This window comes from Tyto alba, unplaced genomic scaffold, assembly GCF_018691265.1.
Source record: "Tyto alba isolate M040663 unplaced genomic scaffold, T.alba_DEE_v4.0 Super-Scaffold_9, whole genome shotgun sequence".
NCBI lineage: Eukaryota > Metazoa > Chordata > Aves > Strigiformes > Tytonidae > Tyto > Tyto alba.
This window is the reverse complement of record NW_024881330.1, coordinates 1,583,558-1,599,060: the sequence shown is the minus strand read 5'-3', so window position 1 is coordinate 1,599,060 and position 15,503 is coordinate 1,583,558. Positions and strand designations below refer to the sequence as shown.

General features: G+C 46.3%; 1 protein-coding gene across 1 annotated transcript in view; it reads right to left on the bottom strand.

Moving 5' to 3' along the window:
• Positions 1-15,503, bottom strand: part of LOC104361328 (zinc finger CCCH domain-containing protein 3) — a 70,941-nt gene that overhangs the window by 48,571 nt on the left and 6,867 nt on the right. Inside the window, exons 4-5 of the mRNA XM_042786213.1 lie at positions 3,713-3,878; positions 3,410-3,567 (exon numbers count right to left, since the gene is read on the bottom strand). Of these exons, the coding sequence (XP_042642147.1) occupies positions 3,790-3,878 (89 nt within the window). The 3' untranslated portion in view covers positions 3,410-3,567; positions 3,713-3,789. The remainder of the gene's footprint in view (positions 1-3,409; positions 3,568-3,712; positions 3,879-15,503) is intronic.

Genomic DNA, 15,503 nt, shown 5'->3' with positions numbered 1-15,503 from the left:
CATCCTCCTTGAACTGGGATTCCCCAAACCGGTCACTGTTTACCAGTATGGCCCCACTAGTGCCACAAAGAGTGTTCATACCATTTCTGAATCTGCTGGACATATTCCTCTCAGTATAGCCCAATCCAGTTTGCTCTATTTGTAAGGAGAGGACACTTTGGGTACTTCCACCTTAGGGTCCAACGCAGCTTTTTAGGAAAGCCACTACTGAACCAGTTGCTTCCCAGAGCACTGGGTCAGGAGCACACTATCGAAGGACGCCGGGACCGGGGTGTTTATAGGTGTCCTAAGCTTCGCTTGAGGGCACTGAGTTTATCAGGATCTCAAGTCCTTTGCAAACTACAAATCCAAACTCTCCAAAAAGAGATGAACACGCGGATGTGCAGCCCTCTGCAATTCCACCGTTCAGAGGAAAGAAATGTCTTTCTATCAAAGAGAATATTCAAAACTTAAGCACAAAGTTGATAACAACTTGCCAAGTCTGAAAACTAGGACCAGGACGAGCCGCAGGCTCAGCTGCTCCCTACATTGCAACACACAGCAAAATACTTTTATTTTTTTTTCAATATACCTTCCCAAAGCAAGCGTCCTGACTACTACTGGGCAAACATCAGACATGACTTAAATACTAAATATTTAATTACATCTCAGCGATAACGGTCCTGATCATCCTCTCCAATCTGCATTTTTCTTTTCCAGGCATCCCTCAGCTGTCTCCCTCCTGTTTCTGATAAAGAAGATGAGGCAGGGAAGTGCTCCAAGACAGTCAGCATCACCGTTCTGCAAGGTGGTCCCTCCTGAACGAAGCATGTGATACCAAAGCACCGCGATTTTATTTTAAGCGCGTGAAGAAAGCATGCTAAAAGGGCAAAACATCTTTTATGAGCTGGCAGAGACCTCTTCTTGTCTTGTGATTTTCTACTTACCCTTTACAAAGCATGACATTAAGAAAACAATCCAACTGCCTAGAAAATATTTACATGACAACAAGTCCCGCTGTTCCACTTCTGAAAGGTTTATAGTTCAATTTTCCACGAGTGGAATTTGTCTTTAGTTTGATCCCTAACTCCGAAATTGAATAAATGTCATGAATTCTGTCAGATTAACAGAATGTTAACATAGCAATGTTAATATAACACAGTTTACCAAATTCCCCTGCTCACTTCCCTGTATATATGTACATATCCATAGCTATCTATGTACCCAGAGAGAGATACAAACCTGTGATACCCCATTACTCTAGCCCCAGTATACGAGCCAGAGCAAATATTAGGGTTGAAAATGTATAATTGCAAAGCATAAGGGTAAAAGTTTAAGCCCAAACAATTTCAACGGGGCCAGAACGTCACAATCTATTTTAAAAAAATATCAACTTACTCGTTCCAGTTGCACAGATCTCCTCAGTGTGTTGACCATTTCATCTCAATTTGTAGACCATTTTAAAGCCTCTTAAATAATTTCTCTGCTTCTTTAAAGCACCTCATCCTTCAAATATTCATGGTGGACACTCAACTTTCCTTGAACGTCAAGAATGTCTCGCTCCAAAGCCAACGCTGTTAGACCCACAATTTGTGGAGTAATATTCCCCTGTTTGGCTATCATTTAGACTGTACATATTTAGGAAAGCTGGTGTATTAATATCATGGACGGGGGGGTAAAATTAAAGCATTGCCACATCGGAAAGGAAAAAAAAAAAAATACAGCTGCCATATTGAAAGTAAATACTGTAGTCCATTAAGACGGAAAAGGACCAAACTTTGGGTTTTCTAAACATCGATTATTCTGGAATAATTAATTAGCAGAGCTCTAACAATACATAAAATTGCTAGCCTCTGACTCTTCTGATAATTTATGCAAGATTAAAGTATCGCTGTGGTTGTCTTTTCCATTGCCTAATTCAGCATTTTCTTTTTCCTTATGAAAGCAAGACTCCAGATTTAACTGCTCTAATGCCCTTTTACAGTGTTTGGTGTAGTAAAATCTAACAGCCACTACAGCACGCTAGCAGGGAAATGATGGATCACAAAAGCTCACAGAAGGGGAGCACTGTAAAATGCCCCGGTTAACGTTGAGATAGTAATCTTATTTTAAAAACGCATATACACATATATAGAGTGGTATCTGGTGAACTTGTTTTACCCTATCAAAATAGCTTTAGATTTCTCTCGTGATAACGGATACTTCCACAATGAGCACCTTGCCTTCCTAATAACCAAGCAAACAACTGCCTTGCAAAGAAACCATTTCAAAGTCATCATCGCTAGATTGAGCTCACCAATCAACCCAATCACCACGACCCAGCCAAGAAAAATACACCGTTTGGGCGAGAGGTTGGTCTCTTCTTCAAACAGCTTCTTCAAAAGAAAAGAGTTGATCATCATCGTTTTGTTTGTTTGTTTCAAAAAGCAGCATTTGAAGCTGTTCTAGCTGGGCTCTTTGACTCAAGTGTGTCCTCGTCACCCCAAAAACCTCAGTTGGGGCTACCAGGAGATGGATCAGAGCATCCTGTGGCACACGGAGCTCTACAGCCCCTCCAGTGAAGACAGGCTGGACCTCCTCAGCGTGCTTTCTGAGCTGGACCTTCCCTTGCTTCTCCACAAAATGTGGGTGCTTCCCTCCTCCAACCAGACGCCATTCGTTACACAGCAGTGTTGCACATTTCAATAACCTCAGCAGTTAACTAATTTTTTTTTTTTTTTTCCTCCAAGAGAGCTCTTTGCTTTTTACCCAGGCTACAAACGGGGTGCTGACACACACACACACACCAACTTGTTCTTTTTACTGAAGAGACCTCACAAGTTTGGGGGAGGTTCTTCAAGGAAAAAAAAAAAAAAAAATGAAGTTGCATGGCAGGTCCCACCCACGGACACACGCTTGCCCGGGCACCCTGTGGTCCACCCAAGGACAAGATGTCCCAGGACATTTGCCAGTGCAGTGAGCAATAGCACGTGCTTCACCATCGCGACCGACGCGGGAGCTAATAGCCCACGCCAAGGCTCCAAATATGCTCATGCCCTTTTCCACTGGGGAGCCCCTGAGGGCAGGTTTAAGGACTAATAACACGTAGGATCAGTTTTGAGCACAGATCCGGACCCACGGTTCACCAGCCCTGTCTATACACCCACACAACACCCTTCCTTGACACTATTCAAAACAACCCGAAGCGCAATCAGAAATAGAAGTCTGCTGAAAACCACACACATGGCAATTATACAGAGGCATAAGGGAGGAAGAAACGTTCCTCGAACTCGAATTTCCCGAGGGCAATAGCAAAATTCCCGTTGACAACTGAGGCAAATGTGTTTCCCCATCCCTTAGACGAAAGCAGAAACTCAAAACCGCAAAAGCTGCTGCAACAGCAGAGTTTTGTAGGACTCGTGAGATGTTGTCGAGTCCACAAAGCACTTACCCCAGGTGCACTTAGGCATCTGCTACATATTCTGAGGGGTATTACTCATTTATATCGCTTTGCAGAGCACACAAAGTGAACAGGCAAGTCCTCGAATGAACGGCTTCTAACACAGCAGCAACGGAAAGGAATCGCTGTACGAAGCGTGTGAGTTGGTACTAGGAAAAAAAAAAAAAAAAAAAAAAAAAAATCAAGCGGGATGCGTTTGCAAAAGAAAATTTAAAAAAAAAATAAATAAATAAAGACTTGTAAATAGGGATTTGGAGAAGAATGGGAAGCAAAAAGCAGAACAGAGAAACCTACCCAGGTTTTACAGGGAGCCGAGCATCTGCTGGGGTGGGATTTGGGGAGTCCTGACAGCGCTGCGGAAGGTGCTCGGCTCATCCGCGCAGGCAGCGGTTCACAGCACGGGAAGCATCAGTAATTTCAACTGTGACTGTGCTGGGGATACCTTCAGTCAGTTTGTGTACTAGGTGGAAGAAAATAGCAAAAGAAGGAAATAAAAAGGGGAAGAGAGACTCACTGTCAAGCTTCAGGTTACAGAGGCATTCATATTTAAGTGCCTTAAATGCCCACTTTTATTTTTATTTTTACTTTAAGAGCCTAAGAAAAGACAACCAAGGGGATAAGAGACATCAGCACTGAAATCCAGCACAATTCAGAGCAGCAGGGAGAGCCAGACAGGTTGAAAATTCTTTCAAAAGCTTCGCTACGCAGCCTGAGCATCCACATGAAGACGAACCCGTTCGCGCGAGCGCTCGCTAGGGACAAGCGAGGGACTAACCCAGCTCAAAATTACAAGCAAGGTTTGCGGCGTCGAACCGCTCCAAACACCAAAAAATATCCTGAACAGCACAGAAATCACACGTTACACATTCGTAAAGTCAGCACAACAGCGTCCAGACACTATTCTTTAGTAGCACAAGCTATAAACATAGACTCTTTTTATCAACTCTCTGTCCTTCCAGCAATAAACACTAGCTTCGCCGTAAAAATAACAGCAAGGAGAGACACCCAGCACTCAACAAGAAAACACCGATGACCAAAATCACCCTTTGCCACCCTGATCTGAGGATGTGCTATTTGGAGTAACAGGTTACAGGCACTCGCCATGAAGTGGCACGACGCGAGCCCCCGGAGGACAAGCGAGAAGTGCATACCGCTGTGCTAAGACCTACTGCTCTCTTTTCTATTTTTTTTTTTTTCCTTTCTCCCTTTTCTATTTTTGTTCCGCACTGTGCCATCCCTGAAAGGTTTGAATTCTTAGAAAAGCCCCCCGTGGACTTGAAAATATCAAGGGTCATAGCCAATGAAAGGATGTCATGCATCCCCCCCACCAAAGCCAAATATTTTTCCTATTAGTATATAAATAGACTATTCCCCAAAGAGCTGCTTGCTACTAACAGAATTTCACAATCAGATGGTAGCTGGCACTGCACACGGGTACGGGGAAAGTCTCTGAAATAGGGGAGGCAGGTATTGGGAGGGGATTTTCAACATTAACTTGAGCACGCAGTTTGAATTCGGCGGGAAAAGGGAGAAAGAGCGGACACGGTAGCGAAGAATAATTGAAAGCAGCTCTACATCAAGAGAAGAGTGGTTTTATAAAGCCATCGCCTGCTGTTTCCCCAGGATCCTCATCGCTTGGTCCACACCTTTACCCTGGGCAGGAGTCCACCCACAGGTCTCACACCCGCGGGAGTTGTACCTCGCACTCATCTTTATCTAGAAGCAGGCTATCACCTTCAGCTCACAGCTCTGATTTCGGTCTGGGTGTTTCCCCCCCGCTACCACGGTCACTGGTTTCCCTGACTCCAAACCCAAACGCTGGAGCGCTCGAGCTGAACGCTGGGGAGAAGGTTGTCTACATGGTGACGCCTCCTCGTTTAGCAAGGCTGGCTTCCCTCGCTCGAAGCGGCTTGTTATTTTTAAAAAAGAGGGCTCTGAAAACAGAATCCCCGCTTGCTGGCTGCCTGCAGCTCCTCTTGCAGCTTGGGACGAGTCACCTGTAAATGCCAAGTAAAGCCAGAAACTCAAAACCGTTACTTACGAACACTGACGTAACCGGTGCCGGCAAAAAGCCAAGTATGTGAACTTTTCTCAATTACCGCGAAGGAGCGAGCAGCCACTTCGCCAGCCACACTCCCCCCCTGGCTCCCAAGGACAAGCCAGCAAAAACGAGAAGAGAGACCTGACAACGTAATGATTTATGGGCAAGGTCAAACCTACGTTAGGACGGCGTAATGCCGTTAGCCTTGCTGGCCCCGAGCGGTGAACCTGCGAGGGGTTGGGATAAGCTAGGAAGGACCTGCTCAGAAAGATGAGACTAATGATGGGGCAGAGGAGAAAAGATGTGATGAACTCCAAAGGGTCCCGAGCTGTGCCGTGCGTGACACGAGGGCTTCCTTCAAGGGCAGGGATTGCCACCTCTGCCTCCTTCTACTAAGACGTAACAGAGGCATCGCGCCACCTTAATTCATCGGTAACGTGATCTGAGATGTCACCTCAAACAGCAGCAACACCTTGTGCAATTCACTGAAAAGAACGAAACAAACAAAAAAAAAAAACAAAAAACAAAAAAAAAAAACAAAGAAATACAGCTTCGCAAAAATAAACAAACAAATAAACTACAGTGCCCCAACAGGAATCTCCCCATATTTACTGATTGGCCTTCAGAAGAAAAAAAAATTAAAAAAAAAAAAATAGAGGGTATAAAATCCATCGCTGAGATTTTCAAAGCTGCCAGAGGGATACAAACACCCAGTGTCAATAAAATTAACAGCAGCTGAGCATTCGGATGCCAGCCATAACTTACTCCTCACCATTTACGCCCCGTTTACTTTCTGCACTCGCCTGGGCACGAGTAATGCAAACCAGCTCCTTCCACTTCTGCCGCCAGCCTTTTTCCGAGCGAGAGCCCCTTGCCCATCCCAACACCCTCGTGCCGCACGGCTCGCCTTACTGAGCAAGCAGAAAGAGAAATTAGGGCTTAGGGAATTTTTTTTGGAAGGTGACCGTCACTCAGACTGCAATGAAAGTTGTAGAAAGTCTTCTGCAGGTGGCGGGGTGAAGCGGGTCTTATGAATCCTGACGGAATTTCTCTCTGGAAAGAAGCAAATACAAACAGGATTTCCTTCTATTCAGCACATTCGCAGAAGCCAGCTTCGATGCTGGTGGTGGCAACAGAGGACAAGCAGGAAGGCAGTAACACGACCCACTGGCTAATCTCAATCTGGAGCATGAGAAAGGCAAAGATAAGCAGGAAAGGAATATTTTAAAGGGGGAAACCACAAAAAAAAAAAAAAAAAAAAAAAACTAGTCTCCTAGCTGTTCATGTAGCGGAGGCGACAACGGAAAAGGCTCAAAATTTACTCTTGCTCTAGCCACGGATTTGCACGGCCAAAAACAGGTTGCTGCTCCTCATCTATTTGGCTTCCTCCACCAAGGCACGTGTACAGCAGAGACGGCAACGCGGCCCCTCCCGTGCCACCGCGCCAAGCCACCACTGCGTTAGTTAACGCCTGCAACGAGCTCTGAACAGGCAAAGTGCTGAGTGACCGTATTGTTCCCACCCCGGCAATAAGACCGCTGGGCTCCCCGAAAGAACAAAAGAAATTAAAGGCTGAACCTCCACGGCACAGCCGGCGAGACCCTCCCTCGCGGCGCAGCTCCTCGCGTGGCAATCGCGCTGACCTGCAGCGGCAGAAGCGTCTCTCCCAGGCGTAATCCAAAAGCTACTACTACAAAAAAAAAAAAAAAAAACCACTAGTTTCATACGCAGACCAGGAGAGATCGCTACAAGCAGGAGGAGGCAGTGAGGTTTTACAACTCGGGAGGTTCAGTTGGGCCACAGCGCAGTAAGTTCCGCTGAAGCAGACGACGACCTGCCCGGCTTCCGCGCAGCACGCTTACGTGAGGATCTCACACCGAACCATCAACCCCGGCGCAACCGCCAAATTATTTAAGAAAGAAATATACACAGCCATACGAGAAGGAAGGGTCCCTAGGGAAATCTGCCTCTCGCTTTCTCCATCTTCTCCTTTCAGCCAGCTGTGACTGTGCCTAAGCAAGCCCCGGCACACGGCTGAGAAGTCCTGCCTGGAAGGGGACGTTACAGAGGGGAAAAAAAGACACCGAGGAGCCTCTCGCCGGCATCTTTGTAATATCCTGTAATCCCCCCGGGCGAGGCGGGCAGCCCACACTGCTGCTGAACAATGCAGTTTTGAATTCAATTAAAGTGATTATCTGTTGTGCCAAATAAATTGTGTACAGCATATATCCTGCAGCATTTTACACCTTCAGGCTCATTATTTTCTAACTGTTTCCTCCTGTTTATGCGCTTTCAAATTAAATTGCTGATAATACGCGCCAAAATAAAAAATGAGCGCACCTTGTCCGAAGAAAATTGATTCTCCTTTTTCCTGAACCGGGCGATTGCCAGGTTTTATATACTCTGTTCCTGGCGATCATTAGTAATTCAATTTTCTTTTTATTAGCCCCCTTATCTGCTGAGCAATATAGTGGCAGAGCTGACCTCTTTCGCACGGGTAAATGTTTAAAATCTTTTCCCTGATTAATTTTGCCAGTTAAGAAAAAGAGGAGAAATGGCCCGGCTCTTAGCCATCACAATGAATAAAGCTTAATGTTGATTGTGATGGAATTTCTAATGCCAAGGAAATTGATTGAACGCAGCAATTACACTGCAATAGTAACTCAAGGGAAATGGGATAGTTTTCTCCTGGCCATAGCCTTTTGGTTATTTAAAACAATCCAATTTGCAAGGATAATTATATATTAGTGTTTTATCTGCCACTTGAAATGAACATGGGAGTTTTGATACTGGCCCAGCATTAGCAGGTTATTGCTGCAAATTACTTGATATCTGCTTTCTTTCACATAAAGACGAAATTAGGCCATCAATAACCAGAAAAAGGTGGACCGGGGAGATGCGAGGGGCACGAGTGCCCTCTGCAGGGCTGCGGGGAAGGAAGGGCAGCACGAGAGACTCCCCGAAATCCCCAATTCTCCTACTTGTCGGAGCGTACCGCACAGCCGTCGCTCTCGTGCCGGACACGCGGCGAACAGGCATGACCCGGCTTCCCCCGTCCATAAAGCTGCCACGTCTTTAACATCAAAAGAAATTCTTTTTAAAACAAAACACAAAAAAAAAAAAAAAAAAGCCTTAATTTTAAGGACTTGCAGTTTTTCCTAGAGAAAAAAAAAAAGCCAGAGGGATAAGAAACGACAGAGCTGTCGCCCTGAATGCCAGAGCATTTTACCAGCACAGCGGTGTCGCACAAGAGCTGCGGCAGCCAAGGAGGGCAACAGCATTGATTTTTCTGTGAGGGTGAGGAAAGGTTCACGAGTGCAAGCGCTCACCTGTCTCTCGACTCTTGTTTTTGATGAAAAAGGGTCTCATCCTGCAAGATGGCAAACAGGCGACCAGCTAAATCTGGGAATAAAAGGCTGTTGGAAGAGAGGGGGATTCCCACATCCGCACTGCTGGCCCGGGACGGGTAGTACAGGAGTGGGCACACACCTCTGCCATCACATCCGGCTCAGTCAAACCTCACTTAGAAGTTGATATTTTTCCCTTAAAACTGGTGATAAAGACATCAGAGCCCTGCACTTTTGGGAATAACCCCATGTCCAGTTTGGAGAAAGCAGATAAAGGCTGCCCAAGCTAATCGGACAGCACACGGCCAAAAGTGGTGTTGTCCCAACGTACACACCCCGATTTTATTATATTGGCTATTTGCTGTAACAAATAAACAACAGAAAGCCAATTCAGGACAGACATTTGCCATTTAGACAACATAATTACAACATGCCCTTATTGGCAGGGAAGTTACTCGGCAAATGACAGAACAGGAGCCCAGTATTTATTCTCCAAATCAAATCCTTTGGTTCAGATGCCAAAAAAAAAAAAAAAAAAATGGTTGGGGGAATTGTGATCCACAGAAACTTCACTCACATCTTAATTACCAGCTGGCCTCCCCTTGCTTCTTGCATCCAAAAAGGGTTTGCAGGATGAGGGCAGAGCCCAGCAACCTCCCCAGTGTGACTCCCACACAGCGTACAGGGGAATTTAAAGTTCAGGCTGTAAAAGCACTTCCAATTATGGCGAGTCATTTGAAAAAAAGTAAATATACGTATGTTTGAAGAAAAAAAGAAATAGAAATCACACAGTTAACTTCAGCTTACGTTCGAACAGGCTGTATTATTTCTATGCAACAGAGGGGCATCAGTGGCCTGAGGACCACATTCAGCTGCCTGATGATCCTTCTTGGTTCTCCAGCTTTTCCCTGGATAAGGAGAAAAGCAACTGCTGCCCTTTACTCCTCTTGTACCAGATCCCTGATTCAGATCCAAACCATCTTGTCAACACCAGAGGCAAGCGAGACAGCCTGATCTGCCACTCTATAGATAAACGTATATATGAAGGCTGACATTTAGACAGAAGTCTGAAATATGCAGGTGCCGAATGAAGCAGACCCCGTGCGGAAATCCTGAAGCCAGTTCCAAGAAGAGGAAGGCCAGTGGCTTCATCAGGCTCACAACCATCCCCAAAGCAGGGGCGTGTTACCTGAGCGGAGTCACAACTCCCAGCAAAGCTATTACCTCCAAATTCCCTCCAAAAAGAGCCTAAGTAGTTAAATGAGAAGAAAGGGGGAGGGAAAAAAAAAAAAAAAGGAGCTCTTTAATATTAATGGCACATTAATAGTAAGGACTAAGCGATCGAGAAGTCCAACATCTAAAAGCTGTTTTATCAACATTATTTTGGCTCTGCAGAGTGACAGAACATTTTCTATCCCGCTGTGTTTTGGTCAAGCACTCGAGCTCCTCCTACACACGTGTTCTGCCCCAGCACAAGCCCAGCGTTAAAATACCTGGAGGAACAGACCACTAACTGCACTAGAAATGCTTCGCCGCTCTACCGTCCCATCAGAGCAACTTCAGTTTAGGACACACCCCAATTTCTGAGCGGTTATTAAAACGTTCCTCTTAATCAAATGAGTGTTTTGGAGTTAACTGGTAACAGCTGCAGGTACAACACTCCTCACGAGAGCAGCCCAAATAATCCCAAGAGAACTGCTACCAGTTTACCACTTTCCATTTTCTCTCTAGTACAATCACTGAACCTTAAATGAAAACACGGTGATTCCCGCCGAAGCAAGCGCCTCTGAACACAGGCCATCAGGAAACACCAGTCTGAAACCAATTCTCAGCAGTGGCTGGGAGAGCTGCCCCACTGCATGAGATCAAACAGGTCCATTTGGGTCCAAAAAGGGAATTGGAGAGCCAGGAGACGGACAGGCCTTTGCATTACACCCTTGGGAAAGGCAGGACCAATGCTGTCGGTATGCACCACGGAGCTCGTGCCACCTATCCCAAAAGCCTGTTTAACAGGACAAACAAGCAAACTGTGTCACAACAGAGGGAAGGAAGGGGCTGCCCCAGCTTTTTTGCACTGACGCTGCAGTGCACAAAGTAGGGCACGTTCCTCCCAGCCGCCCTTCCGTCCTCAGCCCTGACACGTACACTCTTTGTGTCCAACACGGGATCTCGGCACGCTGAACGCTCGCTCACCACACACGGCACGAGCGCCCATCAGATCCAGGCTCCAGCACATTCATCCAGCGGGATCACGAGCCCGGCATCAACCGTCCATCTTTTTAATCAGTTTGTTAGCTGGGCTGTGCCCGTCCGGACTCAAGACGACAAACTAATCAGAGGTAAATCACTCAGCTGGGCCAGGACTGTCACCGGTCTGCTCCCAGCAAGAGAAGCAACGGGTGCTGCTTCAGCATCAAGACAGAGACTTGACATCAGTCTCACCGCCCCACTCTGCTCCCAGAAGCTCCCAGCAGCATCTCTGCACCCCATCTACTTCCCTCGCACTTGTCTTGCGACAAATGGCAAGACTCAGAACTCCACCAACGGATTAATAACCCCACTCTGCACGAGCAAGGAGAAATAAAAACAACGCTCCCAAAACCTCAGACAACCTGAGAGCCAGGAATTGAACTCACCAGCCTTCACTTATTCCCAGCTTGCTATAAGACTGCTGTGAAACCAGACACCTACTACTATATACATAATTATATGTTTAGAGGCACCAAACATGAGTGATATCCAAGCTGTACCAAGCCCTGTCACTCACTAGGCTCTCTCAACAGACCTTAGGATGTTGCCTTGAAAACATCCCTGCCCCATCCAGCATCTAAATCTTTTTGTACTAAACTACACATCTCCCATGCGGGGGGGAAAACAAAACAAAACAAACACATCCTAGCACACCTAGGAACAGTCCAGCAATAATTCAAAAGCTGTAGAAATCCAGCACAAATATTTCAACGCATTAGGCTGCAAATACATTGCCTAGGATTGAACCCTCTCAAAGAAAAGCCTTAAGGCATAAAGAATTCAAACCCATGAACTCAATTCTAATCAAAGGAGCCAAATCCACAGGCTCCTTTTGAAGGTAAGCAGGAAGGGTCAAGATCTGCTGGACTTAAGTTGCTCAACCTTCATGCTTCAGGCAAGGCTGCTGCTGCCAAGAGGAAGGTAAAGGCAGGAACGTGGCAGGCAGGCGCCTTGCTAGTCCCCAGCCACAACCAGATGCCCAGCGAGCAGTGCTACCCCTGCCAAAATTCATTGGACAATTTTAAAGCGGTCAAGACTCTCGCTTGAATTTCTCTGCTAACTGGAGAAGCGAAGCAGCCGTGCATCGCTCAGCAAGTGCCTCACAAAGCTGCCGACGGCGCAGGAAGGAGCAACCCAAGTCCTTTGGGATCCCCTAAGGTGATGGTACAACAGAGGTTAGATTACCAGCAACCACCTACCCGTCCAGTATCAGCATTTAGCACTTGATGTCCCCGCAGCAGCGAGGGGAAAGCCTGTAGGTGCAGTAGAGAAAAGACAAGAACTGTCAAACTTACATCGTTGTGACGCATCTTAGAAAACCTCTCCGGGAAGAGGACACGCAGCCAAGCTCTCACAGTCACTACGTCAGCAGAAAACATACCCAGCAAGGGATCTCGACTACGCAAGGTCCTCCTGGCAGAAGGATGTATTTAATTCAGTTCTGCAGTGAGGCTGGACAAAGCAGCAGCAAAAACAACCTTGTACCCTCCTCCCTGGGGAGGAGAAAGGCAGCCTAAGGAGTCCCTCCAGAGCTCCAGGTGAATGGATCCCAGTGCCACTTGCCAGTCTGTTTTCCAATCCAAATAATGGCTCGTTTACCGGACTATAATTCCTCTCCACTGCAGAAAGCAAGAAAGAAATTTAGAAGCTGTTTCATAATTATGGTGTGGAAGCATTTTAAATTCTTTGAGGCATCGGTGTCCGTCCTCCTACCAGCACAGCGAGGCACGGGGAAAAGAAGGATTTGTGGCATTTATGAAGTGAGGGAGAGTAGTCTCACATGTGCACACACATATAAATATGGGAAAAGGCAGGCAGGCCATTTCCTTTTGCTTTTAGTCATTTTAAGAACCAAATCGAGACACATTTTTACAGCAGGTACTGCAGTTTTCAAAGAAAAGAAGCCACGAGGCACAGTCACCAGGTTTTATTAAAGCAGATACTAGCTTCCACACGTCTGAGCTAAGACTGAAAGGTGCACAGATGAAAGCTGGAAAATAATATAAGTTACTTCAACTCACAACTCTCATAAACCAGAGTTTTGTCTGTGCTAGGCTTGGCAAGGAACAGTTTGATAATTTGATCCACTTTCAGACAGGGGAATGAACTACATGCAATCCCAAAGTCACTTCCAAATCTATATTCCATTTTTTTCCTAATTCCTCTAAACTTATTTATTTGTGAACTTTACTTTGAACAAAGCCGGGAGCACAACCATATTTCTATCTATGTCTTTTCAGCCTCGCGTAGTTTAAGATCAAAAATCTTTTCAGTATGAGAACATTACCTTCAGTCACAGAACAAGGATTCAAAAGACGTTCCCAAAAGACATGGGCTTTTGGCAGCTGCCAGTCACGCTCCCAGAGGGAGCAGAATATGTTGATCCCTTTTGTATGTTCTTAACCTATGCGAATCTTCATTTGGTTGGGCACATGTTTTTACTGACATATTATAAAAAGATGTTTGCCAAGTCAAGCGAGCTCCCATGGGTGCTAGGAACCTTCCCAAGGCAGCAGCTTCAGTGCTGGGACCTCCTCAATGACACACACAGCTGAGCAAACTACAACAAGGTCTCTCAACCCAGGTGTAAACACGGAGCTAAATGGAGAACAAGGATCTGGTTTAACCTCGGGTCTGTTCCTGGATCACCCAAACAGTTTATAGCCCTGTAACCAGCAGCGTCTCAATTTCCTCATATGTAAAATGCTGTTGCAACCCCAAATCGCTTCGTATCTCCAGAGCCTACAGCACAGCTCTCATCTCAGGCTCTCAGCAAGCACAGCAAGTTCTTTAAAAAGGAGCTTCACAGCAATAAAGATTTATTCAGTGATGCATACTAGACATGCCACACAAGAGAAAGGTCCCCACCAAGCAGTTTGTGAGGTCCGAGTCCTAATTTCACCCCAGAATAAGCTGTGGGCAGTTCTGGGGAGGCCGAAGGGCTGCATTCCCTATCTCACACATCCCCATCACCCGAGGAAGAAAAACCTTCTCACCTCCCCACCACCACCACAGCTGGATCCAGTCAAGTGCTACATCCACCACCTCTGGTTTCAGAGATCACAGAAGAGCAACCACAGTGCAAGTCTGACCGAGACCTCCAACCGGTCACGCGCTGCACGGAAGCTTCCACCACAGCGTCTGGAGGCGCAGCCTTCGCGCCTCTCCAGACTCCAAAGGGTTTGCTTAAATGGAGGAAGGCTCAGCCCCAAAGCCAGGCAACTGCTTGCAGGCTGGCCCATCAACGCAACTGCACAGATCTTATTCTCCCCTGCCTCTCCCACGAGTCACATCCTGCCTCCTAAAGCACCAGATCCAAAATTCTCCTCCCAGCGTCCCCTCCATCCCTCCAGGCCCCTCTTCAAACACACATATGAAGAGAAAAATCTTTTTCTTCTCCTCACACAAAAAAGCTTTTCCCTTTCCTGAGCTGCAAGCGCCCTTCTCATCTTTTCAGCCATCTGCCATGTCCTGCTCAAAAGAGGGAAGCAAGCAAGTTAAATTTGTAAATCCCCAATGGATTAGACAACGCTGAGACAAGTCTCAAAGTCCACACATAAACATTTATTAATTTCCTACAATGTATGAACTGGATCCATGATAATTGGCTAAGTATATAACAAATTACAGCAAGCAGTATGGTATGCCTTTTGTTACTTAATGATAAGCAGGAAAGGGGGAAAAAGAGAGACAGAGATGGGGATAGAAACAGAGATCACCAGCCCGGGTTCCTGAGTTTGTCTTGCCAACGAGGGCTCGAGGATGCACCCGTCTTTTTCACTTCGCTTCCCTTCTGTTATCCTTGCCTCCCCTCAATTTATCCACACTTTCCTTGGGTCCCTCTCCTAAGTCAACCTACAAATCTACGTATCACATGTATGGGGAGGAGTAAGGCACTTCCTGGGATGATGTAACTATCATGACCTTGTTAATCTTCATTAACAAGACACCAACTTCCACATGAATTTCGTGGATAATGAAGCAAAAATCATTCACCAGACAGATGGCCCTTGAAACTTTACAGGCTGCACCAGAGCAGAACTGTCCTGTCTCCACAGGGTCCCCTCCTCCAGCCGCATCCTGCGCTATCTGGGCAGCCTTATCAGCTCCAGCCTCCACGCTATCCACCCCATGATTTGAGTTTTGTTACTTGCAAGTGTTTGAGACATTCCTCAGCTCGGAGAGCCTCCGCTCCCCCGCCATCCCTTTTCTTTACCAAATCTCGTCTCTCGCCCTCATTTATGCTTCCTTCAAGGCTGCTTCTCTCAGTCCTTGTTTTGGGGGAGCCACAGGTCGCTTCTTACACCATCAAAACACCGCAACACCTCAACGCAGCTATTTGTCTGAATGCAAAATAACCATATTCACATGTGGAAACTCGCTAGTTTAAGAGCAGAGCAGGAAACCGCAGAATTGCCTTCCTGAAAAAAAAAAAAACAGCTCGACG